The sequence below is a fragment of the Labrus mixtus genome, chromosome 7, assembly GCF_963584025.1.
Source record: "Labrus mixtus chromosome 7, fLabMix1.1, whole genome shotgun sequence".
Taxonomy (NCBI): Eukaryota; Metazoa; Chordata; class Actinopteri; order Labriformes; family Labridae; genus Labrus; species Labrus mixtus.
In genome coordinates, this window is record NC_083618.1 from 1,855,145 (window position 1) to 1,869,954 (window position 14,810).

The following is a 14,810-nucleotide window of genomic DNA, read 5'->3' on the forward strand; positions in this document are numbered from 1 at the left end:
GAAATAACAAATAACATTCATTGATCAAACTCCAGTGCAAAAAATATAATTTTTTTTACTTTCAAATCTTTTGGTTTAAAAAGTTTCCATTTATATATTGTCAAATTCTGTTTCTATTTTGTAGGGAAATATAATGAAGACTTGGTTAGTGGAAATAGATCAGTGGTTGCTCTTCATAAATAAGAGGAAATTAATGTAAACATGAAAAAATCTGTTAGTTTCTTGAAATTATTTTTTTGGCCTGACAGTGAACACAAACAAGGGGAGAAAACAATGGGGGATTAAATGCTGCAGTTGCTCTTTAACATAAATAAAATGTAGGTAGTAGCTACATTAACAACTAGCAAACATTCCTTATCACACAAGTATTATTTTTTCATGTAACTCTGCTAATGTTATGTGATGCACTTAAGTGTTTAGAAAATTATTACGTTAAGTGCCATAGATAAAGTTTAACTGTTCATTTCAAATCAATAAGAATACAGAAAAAAACACAAAACAGCCAAAGACCACTTTTTGAATACAACAGTTTAATTGTAGTATTGATTCGTAACAAAAAAATCCCCCCCACCCCTCCCCACTGTTTTCCTGCCGCTCAGTTTTAAGTGCTGGTCAGACCCCTGCACAAAAGTTGTACTCAGAGAGAAGAAGTTAATTAGCACAATACAAAGAGACTACTCTTATGCAATCCCAAAAACCGGGGACTGCAACAGGAAAATGCGCTGATGGAAAGTTTTGTGTTGTGACATTCAGCCCAGGTGATCCTTGTCCGCTCCTGCCCAGAACTCAAACTCCAGACTTTTTGAACCGTTTCCGCTCTAGATGTCCTTGATTACATCCTCCAGCTCTTCTTTGGAATACATGTGGAAGGTCTTATTGGGCTCTACTGTCGCCAGCTACAGAGGAGACACAGATTTAATAAGCCTACATGAAACACTTGTGTTTAAGGTGTTTAAACAGAATAATTTGTCTACAAGCACCCTCCTGTACTAAAGTAAAATATTTAGACACTGGGTGAGTAATTAGGAACAAACCTCAATGTTGGTAGCGTTCAGCTTTTCCTCCATCACCTGTTTCAGAATGGTGAGAGATGACTTGATGGCGTCTTTTAATGTCATGGACTGTTGGTGACCCGAGAAGAGAGGGACAAACAGAAAAAACAACTCTTCAATCCTCATGATTTGCATACTTAAGATAACTTTCCATTTCATCTAACCTTTTCATTTTAATTTTCAAACCAACACAAGAGTTAGCATCCTCAAAGTTTGCTTTGCTATTTTTCATTTTAACTATGATAATGCTGTGTGGTCACTACCTTGTGGTAGACCTCCTGCAGAGAGCTCTGTGCTCCCTCAGACGCAGAGCCGATGGCCCGAGCGTCACACTGCACAAAGGTTCCTGATGGGTCCATGTGGTACCTGCATTCACAAACAAATAAGGTCAGCTAGAGATAGAATTCACAATGAATAGGATTTTGTTTAAAAGTACGTAATGTGTGGTAATCTCTACATACAACTGAGGTCCCTTTTCATCGACTCCTCCAAACAGAAGTGCCACGCCAAAAGGTCGACTCTGTATAGATGACGGCAGAGAAGTACAGAGAAGAGAGAAAACAAAGAGGGTTATGCCTTGAGAAAAAAACAAACTGACTTGATGTGATACTTTCAGCATAGAGAGAAGCAGAGTGACTGACCATGGCACCAGGATCAGCGTCCTCTTCTCCAAACTGCAGTGCCAGGTTGGACACAGCCTGAGTCACGCTCTCCACTGTCATTGTCTCATTGTAAGTGAACCAGTGGTTCTGATGGGAAACATATACAGGTTAATCACAGGTAGAATATGAAGTCAGTGAATATATGTTTTACTGTGCGGCCATTCATACCTGTGTTTCCACTCTTGCTTTGTCAATAAGAGTCTTGGCATCGGCTATCAAGCCACTCATGGCGCAACCTTTGAGGTGAAAAGAAAGATCATTACAAAACTGCTGATCTTACACATGCTGCAGCCTAAAGCAAAACTCAGAAAGGCCATTCCATGTTATATAAGGAAGGATTATTACAAAATGAATCCAGACCTCCCAAAATAACATTTTATTTTCTATATAAACATGAATTCTGAATAAGAATTATTGATTTTCACTCTTTGAATAATTCTGAGTTTCCTCATGTGTAGTCATTTTATTTTCTCTGTTTTTCTTAGTTCTCTCTTTCAATCAGCGCTAGCCTTAGTATATTTTTAATGTACAAAATACAACAGTCGTATACCAAATCAGGCTGAACATGTACTGTATGAATTAAAAAATGAACACACACTTCAGAACAAGTCCATAGCTGGCGTTAAATGTGAGTTTTTCCGTTAAATCTGTTGTGTTTCTTTTCACTTACCGATGTGAGTGTCGATCTCAACGATCTTTTCAATGCTGTTGGGCTCCATCAGTGGAGAGGTGATTCTCTTTTCCACAGCCAGACACACCCCCTCTGACGTCTGGATACCAATGGCTGTGGAGCCCAACTAGGAAAGCAAGACCAGACCAAAAAGTACATCTATGAGCTTAAACTTTTTATTATTTCAGTTTTACATCTGCCACAGATGACGACTAGTGTTTAATTTAAGTGATTCTGCATGTAATACTAACCTTTATGGCCTCAATGGCATATTCAACCTGGAACAATCGTCCCTCAGGGGAGAATGTGTTCACACCTCTAAAAAAAACAGATGTGAGAAATGATAATAATTAGTAGTGGTGATGATGTGTTTGTCAGATGTTGGATTTATGCTTATGGGTGATCATTTAGTGACAAATTTTTTAACTCGTAATCTGTTGAAGGTGTTGGAAATGCATTTTTATTAGAACACTCATCAACAGCACATTTAAATCTGAATGGATTTATTGGTTAAATAAAGTTTAATTTAAAAAAAAGTGGGAGCGAAAGTGAAAGCAAATTAAGCTTGCTGAGAAGTGACTATCTGCTAGCTAACAACCTGCAACAAACGTCAATAGAGTAACAACAGGTATCAAAATGATGTACTTTAAGATCTCCTGAGCACCCATGATCACAATTATCTGGTACATCCAGCTAGTTGTGACAGCTCTCCTGAGTTCAAACTTAGAAGCGCTCAATAAATGACAAAGCAGTTTGTGTAGTACCAACCTGTCATATTCGGATCTTGTCAAAAACATCTTAAACTTTTAACACAGGACCTGTAGAAAGAGGAGAGTTTTTTTTGTTAAATACTATTGGACCATCAAAGAGTTATAACAATCACATAAAAGTAAGGACAACTCGTTTCTTCATGTTTGCCGTAACACCGGGTGATTAGCAGTGCTAGTATTAGCTACGATGCTAAGTGACGCGGCCAATCACTTAAATAACTGCATTTAAAAAGCTCCTAGAAGTCTAACGTCAATATTCTTACATTAAAACTATATTTAAGAAAACACATATGCACTATACCGCGACGCATATCATCAAAATAACACGTAATAGACTTATTTACCTCCAGCCAAAGACCCTTGAATGAGTTCGCTTGTTTCGGGGGAAGCGTTTAGAGTGCAACACCTAAACGCGTCGGGTGTCAACAAAACAGATACACATAGTTCCGCATATGTATCGCAATCCCTGCGCGTCCATGGTTTCCCCGCTGAAGTTACTAAAATTTAAATACAATTTTAACGAAGAGAATATATGTCTTGATTTGACCAACTTGATTTTGAAATGACCCCCCCATAATATTTTAGATAACTTTTACAATAACATGTACTATGTTGACTGAAAAGATGAGCTGGGAAGGAAAAAAGTTACTTAACTTACTAACTGTCTTTAGTTTATCCTGTTATGTCTCTTGGAAAACAATATCAATCAAATGTGTCAAATTCAAGAACAGATAATGGAAGTCTAATAATAATACTAATAAAATATATATAGGCTATGTAGGCTACATAAAAAAGTTGGTATGCTTTATTAGTATTATGACCTTTATTAAAACTCTTCTCAGGAAATGCAAACAAATTAATCTAATACATACCACATAAAGGACCTTTACAATTTACAAATGCTACTGCTTAAAACCCTGGTTTGCTGTACAGAAAATCAGTAGCAAGTCATACCAGGACATTAGCCGCTAGAGGTCGTCCTTTAGCTGAACGAAGGATGAGCAGCCGCATAAACCTAAATCAACATAATACCAAAAAAAGCTGCTTTTCAGAATGCGTTTTATAGACAGAGTTACCACAGTAGGGACGAAAGATGCGTGAGTGAGGATTTATACTAATTTCATTTTGTGTGCTTCATAGTATGATATTTAATGTATGAAAGGAATTTTAAATACCGGCGATAATTAAAGATAAATCAAACGTTGTGCAAGACCTCTGACCAATAGTCTTACAAGTTGTTCTATCAAACATATTTGATTCTCTCGTTTAGTCCATGTTGGTTCAGGTTGAGAAGAGGCTATAGTCCCTGTGGCTCTGTTGCCAGGTTCCACACCCGGTCCTGACTCATGTCTTTCCCCACTCTCCCTCGTCCCTTCACATTTCCCGTCTCTTCATCTTTCCTGTCAAAAATAAAGGCCAAATGACCCCCAAAGAAAAATAACTCATTGGATGCAGAGATCAAGGAATGATGGAAATTAGACAGGCTATATAGTCCAAGAATGTCCTCTGTCCTAGTGTTTTCTTCAATTGTTAACGTTCTTTGTACTTCCTTTATTTATTTATTTTAAATTGATCATGCTTTACTGGCTTAACCACTTGTTAAACCGAAATGAACCCAATTTCAAATAAATATCCCCTGTCAAGGCTATATAGACTATTATTATTATTATTATTATTATTATTATTATTATTATTATTATTATTATAATTATATTTTTAGCCTAGTATTATTAGCACTATTATTATTATTATTATTATTATTCCTATATATATATATTTTGCATTGTTGTTTTTAATATTAATCAATAATAACTTAATCTGCACTAAAGATAAATCATAATAAGAATGTATAAAGGAGTTGAGGTGAAGATGCCACTGTTATGAGTTAACTGGCTTTGTGAGAGGGGGACTGGGGGGTGTCAGGTTTCATTTCCCGGGTGGATCAGTTTAGTTCGGTCTCCTGTCGGTTCTGTTGTTGAAGTCCAAACGTGGCGCTGCTCGTTACTTCAATAAATTCCAGTCGTGCTGCTCCTGTTGATGGATAAACAACTCGTGTTTTAATCCCCTCAGGCTCGTCTGCCAGGTGTGCATCCTTTGACAAGTCTGTACACTGCACCTTTGACATGGTCAACATGAAGATTGAGAGGGAGGACATCATTTTTCAGGCTCTCCTCTTCATCCACAGTAAGTAGGCTGGACATGTTAAAACAGTTTCTGATGAAGTCCGAAATCTGCAGCAAAATTACCTGGACAAACAGAGCGTTTTAAATTTGAATCTCATTTATTTTAGATTATGCTACATGTTTGTGAAGTCTGTAAAATAAGCGTTTTACATTCAAGTTAACGCGCTGAAATGTTGCCAAGAAAAAAACAATCTTTATTCAAATATTTGAAGGTTATACTAAAATTAGACTGGGTGCTTTCCTCCTGTCCACCTCATGCATTTCATTCACACAAACACATTCCTGTCTGATGACTTCTACTGAGTCATTATACAAAGTATTAAGACATTTACTTTCTTAACTGCACTTTTATTCATATGAAATAGTAGCCTTTCCACTTTTGATTTTAAGCAGGTTTATTTTGATAGAATCAGTTGCAGTAAAATAGTTTGTTGTTGGCCGACATTAAATGAAATGTGTTAATTGAAACAAATACAGTTCTTGTTTAATAAAAGTATAGAGAGGCTTATTTCCAACTGGAATTATATTTATATTACATTAACACAACATTTAGTGGCAGCCTGACAAGGTCTGCTAAAAACATTATCCTGTTCTTTTTCCCACTGTTGCTGTTGTAGTCCCTGTGGCCTGCCTCTTCACTGCAGGTCGGTTTCTCTTTGTGTTTATGTCTCTACAGTTTTTATTCACATCCATGCATTTCTATTGAAGGATTTTAAACACTGAATGTCTTAGTGTATAAACTCGTCTGGGACCCTCTCTCTCTCTCCTCAGTGTCAGCTCAGGCCGACAGCAGCAGCAGCGTGGTGGTGGCAGGGTACAACGTGAGCGCCCCGGCCGGGTCGAGGGTGTTGCTGCAGTGTGTGAGCGGCCGGATGGTGTGGACCAGGGACAGGGTGAGGGACAGACAGAGGGTGCTCCACTGGGACCTGTACAGAGCCAGTCCAGACTACACCATGGAGAGGGTGGTGGACATGTTCTCAGCGGGGGACCAGAGGATCTACAACTCCTATAACCTGGACAGGGTCAGCCTCAGCCGGACCGCCTTCAAGGATGGAAACTTCTCTCTGGTCATCAAAGGTCACACTCCCTGTCCTTGGTTTTCATGGAGCTGTTTTTCTTTTTACTGTAGCTTGCATGCTGTCTTCCTGTTGGTTTAGTTCAGCTCTGCATTTATGGCATTTTTTCACATTTGATCCTTATAACAGGGCCAAATGTATATACTGTAGATGTAGATCAACTCTGCATCAGACCATGAAAGTGCCTTTATTTATTGATTCTTTATTTGTTATTTGATATTGCATTCTTGCCACAGTAAAAACAGCTAACTAGAAAGTTAGTTGAGGACATTTTTCAGCAGATGTGCTATGTTAGATAACACAAAACATCACCTCTATTTTTTTGTCACAACAGCATGCTGATTACTTTGAGGCTGGAGGACTTTATTTTTTGACTACTAAGTCATAAACCTAGCTGTTTCTAAAAAACTGTTGGGGCATTTTATTTTATTTTTAATTTGTAAATTTTATTTCATTCAAACACACAATAAAGTTAAGAAAATATATCTGCCCCTCTTTCACAAAGCATTAATTAAAACAAAACAAAACACTTCATTCAAAAATTCAAAATTCATTCATTCTTGTAGGGAAGCCAAACATTCACACAAACAGTGGTTATGATTCAAGACTTTTTTGTAACTATTTTTTCTAACTTCTGTGTCGGCTCGTTACATATCTGTAAAGGATTTATTTTCTCATAGCAAAAATCAAATCTGTCAGTGGTCAGATCTTTTCAAACAGCTGCTGCAAAATTAGAAGGCTCCCAACTGGCTCCCCAAGATAATGTGGACTCATACTGGTCTCATGATGGTGCAATCTTTTAAATGAAGAAGCAGTAATGGTTCTACTGGAAAGCATGACCATGTTGTGTTTCTGTGTATGATGACAGACGTGACTATGAACGACCGAGGTCTGTACTCTTGTAACCTCCACCATCTCTACTGCCACCTGTATGAAACAGTCCGGGTGCAGCTCAATGTTACTAAATCCCGTAAGTATCTCACTGTATCTATGAGCATCTGCAGCAGATAGTGACTTTAAAGCTCACTTAGTTTGTCTTTTTTTCTCTCGCATTTATACCTTTAAGGTCGTAAAGAACAGCGCTACTGGGATGGACACAAAGCGGTGTATGTGGTGCTACTTGGCAGCACCGTGGTTCTGCCGTGCGTCAACCGACGTAATGTGTGGACGGACTGGACCAATGAGGAAGAGGACCAGCAGGTGTGTTTGTTTTTCATTACAATGGAAGCCCAGGTTAATTTTCAATACAAAATGTATTCAATAAAAGAAATGATACAAGTCTCCTGCCTTGATGGCATCCAGGTGGTTCACTGGGACAGACAGTCTCCAGGAGTCCGGCACGACCGCGCAGACCGGCTGGTGGACCTGTACGCCTCCGGGGAACAACGTAGCTATGGACCTCTGTTCCTCCAGAGGAAGATGAACATCAGCAACCAAGCCTTCTCGGAGGGGGACTTTTCACTTGCTATATCTGATCTGAAGGTGTGATCTTGTCAATAATAATACTACTAATAATAATAATTGTATAAATGTAGCACCTTTAAAAACACTGGTTTACAAAGTGCTTTGACATACAGTAAAGAATGGAGGGTAACATAACAGAAAATATCACAGGAGCCTGATTTTAAAGCACACAGTAAAAATAAACCACTACAGCAAAAAGATACACTTCATAAAGAGGTTACCTATCAGTGAACTTTTGTCATTCTTCTGGAAATAAGGTTAGTGGTGTCAGTTAAGCATTTAAACATTTAAACCAGAACAACAGTAGCACCAGAAACAACACAGGGTCCGTACAAAGTCCCATCCTGACAAGAGAAAAGTCATATTTTAAGAATTAGGACAGATGTTTAACTTTTGCCGGATATTAGAATTTGGTGACATCACATGGACCGATGTTGAATTTTAGTTGGATATGAACATCTGGCTGGTGTCAAAACCCATAATTGGTTCGTATTTTTATATAACTTAATGATGATGGTCTCCATATTATTGATGATGATGATGATGGTAATGACGATGGTTTTTGTTTGATAACGATGACTTATAAGATGGTTTCTATACTGATTAGAGCTCTCAAGAACTGCCCTCAATGTTGTGCTTTGCCTCTGGTCACTTCCTGTCAGCACCTGTGTGTCCAATCAGACTCAAAGCTGATCGTTACTTACTGACATTGTTCCCTTTTTTCTAGATCCTTGCTTGTGTTGTTCTTACTCTCTGATGAACGTCGCTTTGGATAAAAGCGTCTGCTAAGTGAATTGTAGAATTGTAGAATCTGACCAAAACCTTTAAAAAGTGGATTTAGTCTAAGCATTCAGATTCTAAACAATCTACTCTTACACTTTTGAACTTCAGCGTCTCACAGATTGTTTTCATGTGTTAGTCAATCACTGATATATACAACATGGTCTGTCTGCATTTAAAAACACAGCCCACTGATCAGGGGAAGTACTCCTGCCATCTCCACCATCACTACTGTGGCCTACATGAGAGAAGAGAGTTTCAGGTTACAGTGGAACCACCAGTGATACAGCCCACCCTGCCAGCCAAAGCACTGCCCAGTGAAGACAAAGGTGGCACACACACACACACACACACACACACACACACACACACACACACACACACACACACACACACACACACACACACACACACACACACACACACACACACACACACACACACACACACAGAATCCCCCTTGCTGTTCTAGTTTTAGGTCAGTGTGAGTTGTGAGTGCCTAAACTAGAGGGGGTGTTATGACAAATTGAACTATCATGTGTATAATTAAGATGAAAAAACTTGACAAACATCTGTTTTTTCATTCACTCTTCCCCTCTGTGTTTTCTCATTTTGGCCTCACTCATCCTCGCTGTGTTCCCCTCAGTCTCTCCCAGAGCAAAGTAACAGCTGAGGAAGTAGGGGAAATCTTATTTCTATTTGTTTCATGAAAAACGTTTTTTTTTTTCCTTGCACTGTCAGCTTGTCTGATGCCAGAGCCCTGAAACCACACACACACTCCCTCACAACACAGTCCTCATTTCCTCACCCTACTCAAATTTGACCTTCTTCTCATCAAAACTGCTGCCCGTTATCACGCCGTTTTGGTTTTTTTTACTGACTTTTTTCTTCCCCAAGTTTCTAGTTAAATATTGTTTGCTTTGTCTGGAGTCTGGTTATCTACTTTCTTTTTGAAGCCAAAGACACATACTCATTAGAAAGAGAGAAGAGCAGATGAAGAAAAGGACCGTCTGCTTGGCATGGCAGCTGTCCTCCTCCAAAATATTTGGAGAATGAGAGAGGTTTTGGTGCATGTGTCTGTGTTTCCAGTAGTAGAGCTGATAATGGCAGACATATCAATGTGGGAAAATCTTTGAGAGACGTTTTGAAATGCTAAATACTTGAGGCCTCCTAGTCCATTTGTGTGTGCGTCTGTGTGCATGCGTGTGTGTGTGTGTGTGTGTGTGTGTGTGTGTGTGAACATGCCAAGTCCGATCTCATTTCAGTGGAATCTCTCAAATACAGTCTAAGGACTGGAGTCCAGCTCCTGCCCACACAAATAATCCTTCTCTCCGGGCTGTAATAATACTTAAGCATTGCACCATGGGAATGTTACTGGTTTAACTGGTTTATCTCCAACACAGGAGTGGGTTTGCACAGTGTTCTGTGTTGTTATCTGCTTGCGTTGTGCCCTCTCTGACCGTCTGCTGCCGTGTTGACTTTGGCTTTCTCCTCACATTCTGAAGTGTTTTACCCCTCCTACATCTCCCTTCTGCCCTGTCCTCTTTCAGTTTTCTTCCTCCTTTGAGGATCCCATTCTCGGGTTTATTTATTTTCATCACACTCTTTTCCGTGGCTTTTCCAGTGTATTGTTGTTGCCATTCTTAACAAAGAAAGATAACTTTTTCTGGAATAGTTTATGGATGAGAGGGCTTCATCTGTGCCACAGCTGGCAAACAAGAGACGGACTGAGATGTGTACAGACAGAAGAGAGAAGGAGGGAGATACTCAAAGAGAGAAGGAGTCTGTTGATGAAATAGGGAAGAAAAAGATGTAGGTCACCCCTCCCTCTCAATCATTAGAGTCATTTCTCAGTGCAGTTTTTGGTAGGGAGAGGACTGGGCAGCCAGTCCAAACACAAACACACATGTTTCAGTCTTGGCACGAGGCAGGAGAAAATGTCTTGAAATTATAAATAAAAGGGATCAGAGGATTTAAACTGTCAATGTACATGTTGTTTGGTGTAAGCTGCAGATGTGTATTTGCTGGAAGTTTGGCTTTAGGGTCTGAGGGTGATGTGTTTGCTCTGGAGAAACATCTCACCCCTGTCCCCTTCCTCTCCCTTGGCTCGGCTCCTCCGTTCCACCCGCTCTGTCCTTCCTTCGCTCCTCTTCCTCTCCTCACATTCTCTGTGTTTGTCTGCCAGGAAAAGTAAATCACAGCATGACTTTCTGTCTGGATCTCATTCTGGCTCAGATATGTCGAGTCTGAGGTCTTCACAGCTGCTTCTTGCGTTGCACTTTCTTTTTTTTTAAATGAGGCAAAGTGAAACCAGGCCCCCCCCCCCCTCCTCCTCCTCCTCCTCTGCTTTTCAACACGCTACAGAACCGCACATATCACCTAATGCTGACTGGCTTATTATTTCTCACCGCCCCAGAAATGTTGTCAGCATTTCTTTACAGCCAGGAAAAGTCATTGCATAAAAAACAGGTTATATAAAGCTATTTGTGAGGTGTTAGAGCATTACCAGCACACATGAAACCTGCAAAGACTGAAAAATGTTTATTTTCATTCGGCTTTTAGACTTTTCTCAAATATTAGTCAGCTGTCATTGAATTTATCCTGCCACACCAAACACACTTGATTTGCAAACACCAACTTCACTTTGTTGAGGGTCCTACAAAAAAATTGGCAATGAAAATAAGGCTCCAACAGACATAATAGTGTTTGAGACTTACAAAACAGATATAGTTCTTTGCTCTCATTCATCAAAAGACAGAATATTTTCTGTCTTTAATTTCCGTGTTTGGGCTGTTTTTCGCTAAAGGAAAAGCCAGGGGATACTGATTAGCACTGCATTAACAGGAACTACCATGAATGTTGATCTGGACCAAAAGTTAGCTGCTAATAAACTGCTAATAAACCAGATGTTGAAATGCTTGACAGGATGAATGAATATGTTTCCCTTCTGAATTTTCTGCAGGAAGTGTAGGAGTTTCACAGAAGTCTCAGACCTACCTGCCTCTTAAAGAATGAATTCTTTTGGCACCTTGAATAGCTGGACATAAACATATTTCAGGAAGACATGGCTAAACAGATTTTTTTTTTTTAGCTGTAAATCTAAACTTTAATCCATGCAGGGATTACTGCTCAAATTAATTCACATGGGAGGAAGAACTTGACCCAATCCCTCGATAAGAAACGTAGCTTTAGTTTCCCATTTTAACTTCAAGTTTTGAGAAACTGAAAAAGCCCCAGCAGGAGCCTCCAACACAGAGTGAAATGAAAAACAGGAAGCAATACAAGTGAGAGCTTTTATTGGACTCAATGGATTGTTTCTGTGTAACTCATGTGGTGTGTGTAATGTCTTTTCAATGTCACATCTGTTCCCCGCATTTTACATTTGTAAACTTTGTGATGACACATTGGTGTATTTGTGAAGAACAGAGCATCACTAAATGCTGACTGCTGCGATCTGTGCACTACTCAGACACCACTAAGGCTGAATCACCGCGAGTCATCAATGTGATCCTCCCTGAGCAGAGACACCACTTTCTCCTGCCGCTCGGCTACGTCCTCACCTCCTTCCTGCTCCTGGCCTTCATCATCCTCATCATCATCCTCATCACACGCAGACGTAGAACCAAAGGTAAAAAATCTGCAATAACTCAGTCGTCAATAAAGTGGCAGTGAATTTACACTCATGATACTCATGTAGTTTTCCACTCTTTCAGAGTATCACCCACAGGTGTCTATAAGGTGAGTGAGAACACAAACACACACACACCTAATCACTTTGATCTTTAAACTACATCATCTACTCTACTCATTCTCTTTCTATTGGCTCGAGTTGAAATCTCCAGAGTATATGCTGCCGCGTTCAGACATCAGCTCACTCGGACTGTTTGCGTTCACACAAACAGTCCGAGACCTTTAAACAGACCTTTAAAGAATCTCCGGGTAGCCAAATCTCCAGAGTTTTTCAGGAGATTTCTGTATGTGTGAAAAGGGGATGATTCCTCTTTGTGTGTACAGGTCCAGCAGAAGTCAGAGCAGCTCAGAGGAGTTTGAAATGGACGTCCCTGAAGTGAATGTGTGCAGTCGGGAGGAGAAAAGATTTGGTGAGTTTAAAAAAAAAAGAAAAAAGTGGAGGGTACCTAATTAGCAGCCTTTTTTCTTGAATATGCATATTTTGACTTTCTTTGTGATTTTTAGAGTACAAGAACAACCTGCTGAAAGAGAAGGTCCACATAATCTCTCAGCCCAAAGTCATTGATCTTGACAAAGGTAGCCCACACTCATAATTCACATTCAGCCATCGTGACTCTTCTTGATTTTTCTTCTCACATTAACCTTCGTTGTCTTTGTTTCTGGCAGAGATGCAGAAGTTTTCTAAGTGACCACATGACAAAAATAGAAGTGAAGCTGAGGTCACTGGCTGGTCCAGAGGCATGCGATCTATAGTGAACACCTCCACCCTTCTGTGTCCTGATGCGACACAAAGCAAGAAAAGAAAAGGTTGTGAAAAGCAGAAAACATGTCTTCAAAGTATCAGCACTACAGACAAAATAAAAAGTGTTTTTGTTTTTTAATTTTTTGTACTTGAGCATACTTAAAATACTGGACTTTGATACATTTGCGCTTTACACTTACGCCACCTAGAGGGGAGTTGAAACAAAGCCCTGAATTAAACATGAAACATGTGCACATTATTTTAATTATCTGGATGAAGTTCACTGATTTGAATAATCAGTTATTACAGCGTTGATCATTATTCCTCGAGTATGATAAACATGTGTTTCTTCTGTTTTACTGTCATATCATCTCAGCTTTACTGACATGCCCACTGAAGAACAACCATCAGTGTGTACCACCTCCTGCAGGCTAATATTAACTGTATGCTAACTGACCAATCAAGCATTGCAAGACATTATGATTGATCTTGATGCTTGGACTGTCTTTTTTGTGGAATGTACATTTTACATTAAATGTTCTTTTGTTTGATGCTGATGTTGAAATGGGGAGTGGGTTTTATATGATTTGTTTTCTCCTTGTGTTCAAATCATCTTGTCAAGATCACATCCTATTGTTCACTGAATATGGACTGAAACAATGTTGGGAGTTGTTTTTACTGCAGACATTTTTGACTTGCCAGAGGAGAAAAATACAGATGTAATTAAAAACATCAACAAGTGTCTGAGTGTGACTGTGAGAAAATCGTCAACTCTGACTCTGGCAAGAAGCAGCGACACATTTAGAGCTTTGACTTTGTTCAGCTGTGCTTTTCCTTCTTTTGAAATGTCAGAATGTACTTAATGATGAAGAGCTTTAGTAAATCTGTAATTCACAAACATATTTTTCATTCACCTGTTTGGATGTTGGGAGTAGAATCAGCATCTTCATATTTTAGATTTCACTGACATGTTTGTTTGATGCACAAAATGTCACCTGGTTCAACAGAACTACTTGTCTACATGAGAAGAGACGGTGACCTTATGCTTCTGCTCATTTTAGATGCCTGCTTGTCTTTTCATTTGGTGGGCTCCCTTTAAAGGGAACTACACATTCAAAGTGATTTGCTGAACACAGGTCATGTTTCCGCTGTTGTAAGATCAGTATTTTGAAACACTGAGGAGATGCTTAAAACACCATCCCATCAGATTAAGACATTTATGACCAACCAAAAGATAGAACAGTGTTATTGTGTTATTGCAAATCTTATTTTTCCCTCCCTCACCTCATCCCAGCCTTGTCCGACATTCACTGGTGTGAGGGTGGCATTGAATGAATGACTGCATAATAAATACAGAAATAAATACAATTTAATTTCAAAATCTTTTTTTTTCTTGACTCCTAATCTGGCTAGCAACCTCTCTGGGGGGCCGCCTAAAATAGGCAAATGAAAAACATTTGGACAGAACAAGAAATAAAAATACCAATAAAAAAAATCAGCAACACAAGAAATTGTTGGAAAAAACAATCAGCAAGCCGCTCCAAGTGTTGCTGTCCTGCACCTTTCCCAATGCCTTGATTCCCCAGCGCATATAGTTGGAGGCTCCCCACCCAACATCCTCCACCCCCCTTTTTTTCCTCTTAATCCATTTATTTGATTGCACTAATTCATCAATATATCCTTTTTTTTATTTCACTCAAGAACATATGCATTGAACTCCT

The 14,810-nt window shown here is 39.3% G+C and overlaps 2 protein-coding genes across 2 annotated transcripts; one reads left to right on the forward strand and one right to left on the reverse strand.

The window, feature by feature from the left end:
• Positions 1–510: 510 nt before the first annotated feature.
• Positions 511–3,623, reverse strand: psma5 (proteasome 20S subunit alpha 5). The gene is made up of 10 exons (XM_061042013.1): positions 3,499–3,623; positions 3,153–3,202; positions 2,636–2,702; positions 2,385–2,511; positions 1,883–1,950; positions 1,694–1,801; positions 1,514–1,572; positions 1,316–1,418; positions 1,035–1,121; positions 511–896 (listed from the first exon to the last, which is right to left on the reverse strand). Exons 2-10 carry the CDS (start codon positions 3,179–3,181, stop codon positions 819–821), a joined length of 726 nt encoding a protein of 241 aa, XP_060897996.1. The 5' UTR covers positions 3,182–3,202; positions 3,499–3,623; the 3' UTR covers positions 511–818.
• A 1,463-nt stretch (positions 3,624–5,086) lies between these two features.
• LOC132977449 (matrix remodeling-associated protein 8-like) lies at positions 5,087–14,460 on the forward strand. Its single transcript, XM_061042020.1, has 12 exons — positions 5,087–5,338; positions 5,955–5,981; positions 6,109–6,414; positions 7,282–7,383; positions 7,480–7,613; positions 7,716–7,895; positions 8,845–8,986; positions 12,127–12,285; positions 12,371–12,395; positions 12,672–12,757; positions 12,852–12,923; positions 13,014–14,460. Exons 1-12 carry the CDS (start codon positions 5,278–5,280, stop codon positions 13,034–13,036), a joined length of 1,317 nt encoding a protein of 438 aa, XP_060898003.1. The 5' UTR covers positions 5,087–5,277; the 3' UTR covers positions 13,037–14,460.
• The last annotated feature ends 350 nt before the right edge of the window (positions 14,461–14,810 follow it).